The sequence below is a fragment of the Lycium barbarum genome, chromosome 5, assembly GCF_019175385.1.
Source record: "Lycium barbarum isolate Lr01 chromosome 5, ASM1917538v2, whole genome shotgun sequence".
In the NCBI taxonomy this organism is placed as follows: Eukaryota; Viridiplantae; Streptophyta; class Magnoliopsida; order Solanales; family Solanaceae; genus Lycium; species Lycium barbarum.
Window position 1 is genome coordinate 35231789 of NC_083341.1, and position 10957 is coordinate 35242745.

At 38.1% G+C, this 10957-nt stretch overlaps 1 protein-coding gene and 1 long non-coding RNA gene across 2 annotated transcripts; one reads left to right on the top strand and one right to left on the bottom strand.

Annotated features, from left to right (window-relative positions):
* The first annotated feature begins 3938 nt into the window (after positions 1–3938).
* On the top strand, positions 3939–5039 carry LOC132640811 (uncharacterized). Its single transcript, XR_009582395.1, has 2 exons — positions 3939–4416; positions 4594–5039. It is a non-coding gene; the product is annotated as an uncharacterized LOC132640811 (long non-coding RNA).
* Positions 5040–5534: 495 nt separating this feature from the next.
* Positions 5535–10657, bottom strand: LOC132640810 (E3 ubiquitin-protein ligase ORTHRUS 2-like). Its single transcript, XM_060357580.1, has 9 exons — positions 10100–10657; positions 8611–9143; positions 8011–8136; positions 7341–7440; positions 7199–7260; positions 7009–7111; positions 6656–6794; positions 6295–6512; positions 5535–6117 (listed from the first exon to the last, which is right to left on the bottom strand). Exons 1-9 carry the CDS (start codon positions 10523–10525, stop codon positions 5818–5820), a joined length of 2007 nt encoding a protein of 668 aa, XP_060213563.1. The 5' UTR covers positions 10526–10657; the 3' UTR covers positions 5535–5817.
* Positions 10658–10957: the final 300 nt, after the last annotated feature.

Consider the following 10957-nt stretch of genomic DNA (forward strand, 5'->3'; position numbering starts at 1 on the left):
CGTCATACAACCATAACAAGTAGTAAACATTTCACGACGAGCGACAAGCTCGGATTGGAACCCATATAACCCATATCACCCCTTATGGCCTTCTGACCTTAACTCAAAATTATACACAACATGATAGCAGTTATTTCCATTAAAAGATTCAGCCTTGTACCATACAATACTAACAAGCAAACAGCCCATAAACTCAACAATCCCCCAATAGCAGCTCTACTCACTAGTTCATGTTTATTGCAATCATTTACCTTAATCGACACAAGGATAATCATAAGCACAAGCAATATAATAATTTACTTTCCTCATTTAGCAGCCACAACCCGAAATCAAAGCTTCCTTTATCTTACAAAATCCCTCAACTCCAATACAACACTATACAAGGGTTAATCCTCACTTAAGCTAATCTCTAAGGTTAATCTTGCATCAAATCAACAAGTCTTGACCTTGAATGCTTATGAACTGTTAGAGAGGGTTTTGGAGAGTATCTGGACGAAGTTTGGGGTGGAGATAATCAAAATGAACCCTAGAACGAATTTAAAACATCACAAGGTTGGCAACCGACTTACTTCTTCTGCCACTTTGACGGACCGCAGAAAATTTGATGCTTTATCAAATGGGTCAGGCGAATGGACCTCCCAAAATGACCTAACTATAACCATTCTGCGATGGAGGGGTTTCCATTTGACGGGTCGTAGAATTTTTCACTGTCCGTCAAACGGATCCGTCAAATGGCACTGCCCGAGCAGTCTGTCTTAAAACATCCATAACTTCCTACTCCGATATCGTATCGATAAATGGTTTGTTGTGTTGAAAACTAGATTCAATGAACATCAATTTGGATAAGTAATGCACTTCCCTAATCCTCATAAACTAGCATATATACCCTTCTTAATTTAGACCAAAATCCTATCCAGAGTTCTGCCAACTTTTTCCCAATATTTAACAAACTTAATTTATTCGATTCACTTGACCCTGGAACCTTTAGATACTTACTTAACACTTGCTAAAGATCTTTCTTAACCATATAGGAGTTCCATGGCCCCTTTGGGCTTACATTAGTTCACTTATGACACAAGTGATATGAAATTTTTCGAGGTGTAACACTGAAGACTTCCCCCTTCTAAAATATATTGTGGCTCCACTTTCGGATTATGGTTACCCTCATAAGGAACCTCAGTGATTGAATCCGGAAGACCTTCATTGATATGATCTCCTGATTGAGCTGTATCATTCAAACCCTGATGTTCTTCACCTTTTTTATCCTTCACCAAGCCTAAGTTATCAGTATCTTCAGCAGATTCCATTCTATCTCCCCATTGCTGTGAAAGTTCATTTTTTTCATTTTTATCCTTTTCAGGAAAATAACTCTCCTCCCACTATTTAGGATATTCATCATTCACCACCTTTGTGCCTTGATCTACCTCAGTCTCAATAATTTCCTAAGACACCTTCAGAACCTCTTCTTCCACCTTGTTACTAATCAACTCTCTTTCAGTGACAATAATCTCGTTGATGACCTCTGTGGTATGCTCCTCTTCCTATAAAGTATCAAACTTGTTGTGAGTAATCACCCTATTAGTTTCTTGTACTTGTTGTTGAACCCTCTCTTCTATAGCTTTTGTTGAAATACTTGTCGGTTCATCAAAAACTCTATTGTCTTTGACCACATTCCAATTTCTAGGATTTCTAAGCACTCTACCACTAGATAGAAATCTAGCATTAAACCTCTTTCTAGTGTGGTAATTATTATTCCACTTCTGCACAGGTTTAGTGAGTTGAGTAGAATCACTTTCCACCACTTCTTTTCCTTTCTCAGAGTTGATCTGCCTTTCCTGATCAAGTTTAGCTACCTAATTAGCAGCCTTATCATCACATAACATCAACTTTTTTTCCTTTCTCGTGACTTTTATTGCTAATCACCTCGTCTTCCTTATATGCTAATATTAATTCAGGATGCAAATTCCAACATTCTTCTTCACTATGGCCTTGCAATTTACATTCACAATAATATTTTGGGAGATGATCATATCTAATCTTAACCTTTTCCATCCAAATCTCATGAGTTACATCATCTTCAATTTTCATATTCATAAATGAAGGGAAATCTACTAATAAATCAACCAATACCTTTACTCGAGCACAGCTGGGCCTGGTTCGATTCTATAATGCCTTGTCCAAGTGCAACGGAATCCCAACAGCAGAAGCAAGAGAAAACAAGGATTCCTTTACAAAGAAAGTTGGCATCAGATCTGAAAAGGAGATCCACGAAATCACCTTTGAAGTTTCTTCATCAATCTTGAATTTAGTATCGTATATTCAAGGTCACATTTGATAAGAACATACATCCTTTGACTGTATGTAATATTCTCCCTTCGAACAAAGATTAACAAAGTCCTCCATAAGAGATAGACGTATCAATACATGTTTGTGCCTAAACAAACCGATTTCACATTGACCTTTGATCCCACATTGTGCCGAAATAATATTCCTTAATTCCTCCATTTCCTGCCAACCATAGCCAATAACAGCATGTTGGAGTTTCTACAATACTTCCATTTGTTCCACTTCTTTATGTATCCATTGTAAAACTGGTATGCCATTAAAATATGTGATTGTTTTCAATGGAATATTGGACGTAGGGTTAGGGTTTTGCATGGGGTTCATGGTGGTTGGATTGAAAAATTCGTTATATTTGAGTTTGGGAATTTCCGGTGGGGTTTGAAGGATATCCATGGTAGAACTAGGATCCTTAGAGCTCTGGCCAGCTGCCTGAAACGGCTGACTAGTGGTCGTGCTGACCATCTCTCTATCGCCAACTAGTTTAAAATTAGGGTTTGCAGCTTCTGCTACTCCCAAAAGCACTTATTTTCTGCCAAAAGCTTAGGCAAACAAGTTACAAGGCTTTATACAATAGACAGTCTCTTCAACTTGCCAACAAATTTCATTTAGACATTCCAATTAAGGCACAATCCAATTGAGTACCTGAACAATAATCAAATATTCTTATTAGACAATTACTGTTTAACTTATTTAAGCAAGTGTTTAACTTATTTACATCGTGGAGGTTTGAGAAAATGCACAAAAGTTTTTTAAAAAATTTTAAACCAAAAATGTCTAATAGGAATACTTTACGATGTGTTCAGATGCTCAATGCAAGCCATAATTCGAGTGACTACATAAAATCTGTTGGCAAATTTAAAAGGATGGCTATGCATTAAGCTAATTTGAATGCCAAGAAGCTAGCATGTCGAACCTGTTCTGAACTCGGTCTTCTAATATAGGAGAAAAATGCGCTGAAAATCGTTAGTGTTTTTGTCGACAATTGCATGTGAAGTATCATAAAACGTGGAGCAGGTAAAATGGGCAATTACAACTTTCGGTAAAGGTTATAGATTTGCAAGTTTCTGGGTCATGAGTCATGAACGTTTACACTTAAGTAGGTTAATGTTTAGGTCCCATTTTTACAACAATTAGTTTATTAGAGTTAGAAATTTGCGCAGGAGTAAATGTGAGATTTACGAATGTATAACAATCCTTAATAGATAAGTTATATCTACTCTAGTATTAAATTGCAAAATCCAGCTATATTAATTGGCAATTAACGCATAGTGGATCTATTAATATATTATCCCAGAGGTTATGACTATGCACGCAGGAATTGATTTACATGAAGGGATATGGGTTCACGTGAATCAATGTATCCCTCCCAAGAGTAGGTATAACACTCTATTTTTTTATGTTAATGCTTAAACATATATGGGAACCAATGCAAGGAAAAGCACTGTGGCCATTGGTTGTAGCGTGCACCTTTGTGCACATTTTTTATTGTCGATCGCTTTTAAGATACGAAAACGCGTGAGAATAGTTATAAATTGAATGCTTCTTTGTGATAGTAATAATAGTATTATTATAGTTTGCTCATCAAATTGTTGTCATGTTAAAATTTTATGGAATCAAATGAAACGGAAGTAAAGAGCAGCCATCTTCTTAAATTACTGGATACGAACTAGTAAAGTACACCTATCTTCTTAAATTACTGGATACACCTAAGATAATGCATGTCCCCATAGAGTTGCAACTGCCAAGCGCATAAACAAGGGAAATAAAAGGTGCAAAGGAAAAGTCAGTGGCATAGACATTGTTGAAGAGGTGATCATTTCAACGGAATTCCCCTCTATTTTCGCATGAACAAGTGGTCAATATATATCCTCTCCTCCTCCATATGCGCTAGTTAAATTACATGCAAGCCCCTCATTTCCTATATATTAGTTTCAAGTTTCGAGTGCGTGGATTAGTATCCGTGTTACTCTGAAGGGGTTTTCTCTCTTTAAAGACTTTTCCTGAAAGCTGTCTGTTTGTCTGTCAAAGCAAGAAAGAATTTTGTTTTTCCTAGCCCACTTTGAAGTTTGAAAGGTCTCTTGATTTTGGCAATGTTCCCGTTCATTATCCTTTTTGTAATGTTGGCTATATATATTGCGTTATCGTACCTGTATACACTGCCTGCAATGAGAAATTTTGAATTTTTGCACAACCTCGGTCCTAAATGTGTGATTATGACTCGCATAGTAATGACTTTTCTCCGATTTGCAGGTAGTTTTATCTAATGTCACAGTTAGTTACTGCCACTGCATCATTGGTTTTGCAAGTTCCACACCGTTGCTTCCATTTTGAGCAGCTTGATCGAGAGAAATCTTGATTTGTTTAATGTAATCGGAGCTTGTGGTTGGCCTGTCGTCATATCTTATTCACATCTATGAAACCAAAAGTAAACCACTCTTCAAGCTCTGTGGTCGCTGGGTCCTTTTGGATCATCGGCAATGTTTCGTGCTCTTGCTTAACCAGCTGTCCGGACATCAAAGATCCAACATCTGCTTGGTTTGTCGGACCATTATTTTTCCGCATTTACAAGACCTGTATTCAATGAACATAGCTGTTAATCACATCTTAAATTTAGTGTTTATGTAACTTAATTAAATGACTTTGCTTTTTTGTGATCAGGACAGGACACTGCAATGACAAGTTATCCATCACTTCTACTATTGCTGGTAATATTTGGGCCTGTGCTATTTTTATTTATTTGGGCCTGTGCTATTTTTATTTCCTTATAGATTTGTCAGTGCTACAAGCTTTACATTTCCTTTTCCTACCCTTGCAATTGAGGCAACTTTAGCAGTAGGAGAGCTCCAAACGGCAACTCCGCTATTTACATCATGAATTGTTGAGTAGACATACTCTACAATCTACATTCTACTACGATCATTTTCAGCTGCAGCTTTCAAACTTCTACCCTTGTCTTGAGCTTATATAGTTACAAACCATTGTTACCGTGTATGAAAGAGCCTTGCTTGCTTACAGCAACACCGTAAGCAAGCACCATGCTCAATAGTTGTCAAGGATTAACTATGTTCTCAAACATGTAGGAAACCTCTACTATTTTGAACTTGTTCCCATTACCAAGCACATAAATGCATCTAGTTAGCAAGGATAGCATAACTGTACATAGACAATGACCTAATTATAAGCAAGAAATGTATAAAGAAAAGAAATCTCCTATCATTAATGGTTGCAATTCATAATTTCAATCTACTATCCAAAAAGATTACAATAAAACACCAATTGGTTGCTGATATAAGCTCCGACATCAAAGCAAGATTGCAATGCAAGGGCTAGGGTTATGCAATTGGATTTTGGCAAATGCACCAAGTTCTTATCGGTCCAACAAAAGATAAATTAGAAACTATCCACAATTAACATGTCATCCAACTTGTTCAGAATCACCATTCACGGAATGACCTGTCCAGTAGCTTGTGGCTACTAGCAAACTGCCACTTCAGGTATGGCAGAATCAACTTCCTCAAGATTATGCACAACATCAGGATTGTCAAGGGAATCACTGGATCTCTTTCTCTTGTGGGTCTGCTTGATTTCAGTCTCATTGACAGGCTGTGCACCTTCTTTATCATCCTCCACACTTTCTGTTCCAGCAGCTTCTTCAGCTAGAACCTCATCGTTTCCATCCAAGCCGCCATCAGCAACATCATCACTTAACGCTGCATTTTCTTCCGCTATTTGGCGCTTCAGTGATTCTATCACATTCATCAACTCTCTATTAATCTGCCAATGAAACACCCTTCAGAGTAAGACTAAGATTTATAGTCAGAAATAGCGAGTCTAGTGCTTAAAGAAACACCATAATGATTAAGATTTACTTATAGACATTCACGTATGAGATTGTAATGATCAGATTTTGGAGTCCCACGAAGTCATCAGGTGAATTTGTGAATTAGGTACCTGGGGGTTCTGGAGGAAATCAGATATATCAGTTGGACACGAGGGGCATTTCATTATATTTTTCTGTGCTCGTAATGTACGTCTGCCTTCACATGTCCTCTGTCTTGTGAAAGACTGCCCTGCAAAGGCACCTTCCAAACATGCCTTGCAGAAGTTATGAGCACATGGAGTGGTAAGGGGGTGATCCATCACTTCCCGACAAAGAAGACAGCTAAACTCTGCACCATCAAGAACCTCATCTCATTATATTGAGAAATACAGTTAAATACATAATGCAATGATTAATAATCACACAGAGTGCCTAATCAAATCAGATTAGAAAGGAAAAGATCCAATGAAAATCAGTGAATGATAAGTATACCTTTCAAGAGCGTCTGCTTTACAGACATAAGTTTCTTTGGTCTAACTTTCCTCACTTTTGTTCCATCTTCATTTTGAGATTGAACTGGTTTCCTACTAGGAGGAGGAGCCTTTTTCCACATCCAGCAACATTGTTCCTCCTGTAAAACGGATAACAAATGTTACAAACAATACCAGCACCTGTGTAACTGTACGGTTTGCATACAAATAAGACAATAATAAACAGTTCACTGCATTGGCAAAAAAGTTAATAGATAATCTGATAGTCAGCATCCTTTCAATATGCTAAATCACAAAAAGGAAAGAATCCACTGGGGATCCTAAGTATCATTAGACAAATATCTAGCTTCTCACATCATAATCCCAGGCTGGAGCTCCTTTTCTCTCAGTCATATCTGTGACACCATTTAGTTCTCTGATGGTAGGCAAGGCCCTAGGACGGTCACCATGGTCATCACTGCCAATATAACAAGGTGAATAAGAACATGATTAAAGCCCAAATAGAAGGGGGTGGTAATGAAGAAAAAATGACACAATAAAAGACCTGGTCCACGGGGCAGGTTCATTATCACAGCGCACGAAAAGATATCGACAAACTTTGAATCCCTGCACAAACATCAAGGTTTTTAAATAAGTGAAATAGTTGGAGATACAGATGCATGAAGCTTTTAAGCAAGAGTTTCAACTTGTTTTCCAGCTTTCCGCCAACATTTTTCAATCCTGTAGACCCCGTCGTATCGTACTCCTTTGTCTGGTGCATATGAAGAGCGCTTCTCTTTGTGGGACCTATACATATTAGAAAGGACAAAGATAAAACCTGAGAACTAGAAGACAACTTCGAATGGAAATGAAAAGGATACTTGATGTGGATATTGAGATACAAAATTGATCTAGGCACATCCCACCAAATAGAGACTTGGAGTGACCCAACTAGTGGATGCTGATAGAAATTAGTTGTCACAGAACAAGATATGTTCAATAGCGAAAGTCATCATCCCGAAGCAAAAAAAAAAAAAAAAAAAGTTGATTGCAATATAGAGCATGTATCACCCTACTTACTACTACCAAAATAATAGGAACAAACAACCATTGCATGGAATGGCAAGACTGATCACAAGTACTTCAGCTAACCATGCAAACTTGGCTAAGCGAACTACATATACTTTGTGGACCAGTCCATGAGAGCATACAACTTCTGATCAAATAATTAAGCTTATGAACCAGTCCATAAGACTACAATAAATCAACCAATAAAACAACAATATATCAGCCAATCTTCCAGTCAAAAGATGGAATAGCAAGAACTTGTTTCAGTTCTCCACCTAATTATTCAGAAAGTTTAAGGCACCAACTGACCTAACAACTCGGACAGGATAACCCTTGAGACAGCTGACACGTAAAGCTTCATTAAGCTTATCAAACTTCTGGTCAAATGATTGTAGCTTGTTTGTTCGCTTGTTACCACTCAAGTCTCTTCCACCACTAACCAACACAAATCAACATAAAACTAGTTAGAAGAGTACCTCAGCAGAAACCAGCAGCAGATTTTACACCAAGACTTATCAGTGTAAGCAAATGCAAAACCAAGCATTAATCTAGACTCACTGTTTAGAAAAAGAAAGACACTAAAATAATCACACAAAGTTGACAGAAACCAAAAAGGAAAACCAGCTTAAAGAAGAAGATTATCTGTAGACCAAATTCAATGTCAGGCCACATGACTAAGTACTCAAATAGTAACTAGCATGATATTACAATGGGTAGATATTTACAAGTAAAAGCATGGTTCTTCAACACATGAAATGGAAGATAGAAATTCAATACAGAAATATGCATCACAAATGGAATTCATACTTAAATAAATTTGAGTGAACAAGTTGCAGTCAAGGTAAGTTAAAAAGAACCCAGAATGCACAGGCATCAAACAAAAAAAATTAGACAACGCAGACACTTCACCTTCCAGTATAAAGAAACCATTCACCATGGTCCTCATCATCCTCATAACCTCCAGAAAGTGCAACAGACTGGGCCCCATAATCTGACTGTCCTGCTATTCCAGCCACATGAGGGAAATGAGCCCCCCATTGCCGACACTCAAAACGATCCTCCCAAGTCTCACCAACCAAGACACCCAAGTTGCGCTCTGGATCATTGTCTGCCAATATTGGTCCAAAATGGTCACCAGGGATTGTGACAAAAATCTTCCCACTGCAAGCATTAGCCTTCCCGGTCTTTTTTGCACGCTCAGTGGTGAAAGCTTTGTCAGGTCTATTTTGGTTGTGAATAAAATGTGCAACTTTTGAGGTCCCGCTGGAAGTACCAGATCGTAGCGTTCTTGCCATTCTTATGGCAATGACAAGAGCAGAGTTAATTCGAGGCTGGCTAGCCATTTTAGCCGGAATAGGAGTGCGGCAATTAGCACAGGTGCTCTTCCGCTGCCCAATCCACTTTTGGAAGCACTTCAAACAAAAGTTATGACCACAAGGTGTCTGACAAGGATGAGATAACATTACTAAGATGGAGTTGTGTAAAGCTTCCAAGTTAAATTACTATCCCTTGAAAAGGAAATGGGCATTTATCCAACAAAGTATCAAGATCACTTGTAAACAAGTAAATTAACCTAGTACGTAAAATAACCATAATATCATGTACATGTCCAATACTTTGGTGTACTCAAACATCAAAAAAAGGTTAAAAAGAAAATCAAAACATAAGCGTGAGACACCACATACACCATTTAAAGAAACAATGATTACTGCAAAACAATACCATAAGAGATATCAAGGAGGCGTTCAGTAATTGAAATTAAGCCTAGCTTCAGACTCATCCTATACTTCTGATCAAAGCACAAACTTTATGAGAACAAAACACAAGGCTTCTTGGGTTCCACGTGATGAATGAAAACCTAGAAGGAAGTCCTCTTCAGCCAGAAAGATTCTGGTCAGACTTTTGCGTTTCCTAGGGAGTAAAAATTGGAAATATTTAGGTGTAAGAATCTATGCAGCCTGCAGGAGAAGTATATCTTTAATACTTTCCCTTTTCGCTATAGATTTTGAAACCCATTTTCAAAAGACAACCGAAAATGACTGTTTGTCCATGGAATTTGATTAGTTTTTGGATGGAATTTTTATTACACTCACAAAACTTCACATTTTTTCCAAGTAAAATATAGGTCCAGACACAAATTCAAGTTCGAAAAATTAATTTTCAAAAACTCTCTTTTTTCAAGTTTCACAAAAACTTATGGCCCACAAGTGGGGGTCTGGGAAGGGTAGAGTGTACCAAACCTTACCCTACCTTTGCAGGTAAAAAAGCTATTTCCGATAGACCCTTGGCTAAGTAAAGCAGATACACAGCAATTAGTGAAAACAGATGCAGGATAAAAAAGGGAAAGGGGGACAAAAGGGAAAACCGCAGAGGAAAACAAAATGGAAAGGCGATATACCGTAACAGGTCTCTCAGGGAGTTGCATGCAGATAGAGCAGTTCAAACTGCCATCAAGAATCTTAAGAACATCGTTGTTGTCCAGATTGACACGTTCCGCCACCTCCTCTATAAGGCCTCCACTCAAGAGCTCTTGTCGCCGCTTGTTCTTCTCTTGATCGGTGAGGGACGGATCGGAATTTATAGCATGAACCGCAGCGATCAAGTCTCCATTAGATGAACCAGCGGCATTCGGTTTAACAGAATGGTCCATACAGCAGTCAGGACAACACCAGTTAACGGCATCAGCCATGGAATCAGGAGAAGAAGAGAGACAGTTGACATGCCAGGGAGTGATACAAGTCTTACAGATGAGAGATTCGTTCTCAGATGGCTTTGTCTTGCACACCATACAAACCCCATCGCCGTCGCACGGGAGGTCGCCCATCGGAAAGTAAAGTAGTGGGAAAAAAAGAGAGTAATGTGAGAGTTAGAGTGAGAGTTAAGAGTGAGAGAGAGAGAGAGAAGGGGCGTAAACAATGAGATGAAACGATTGGAAAGTTTATATAGTGAGTGAGAGAAAGGGCGTAAAGAAAGAGAAGAGACTATTGCCCAATCGACGCGGGGGGATGTTTTGGCGATATAAAAAATGGTGTGCAAATTTTAGGTCAAATTTCAAATTTTTAGTATTCCCTCTATTTTTCTGTGGGTCTATAAATGGGAAACTACTTACAAGTTACACCCCACTTATTAATTCACACTAACTTATAAATTAAATTGCATCTCCAAATCTAGCCTCAAATGTATAAATTCGTCAATAAATCAAAGTTCTTCCATTTATCACTATTCAATTGCATCATTTAAATCTGGCTCAAATGTA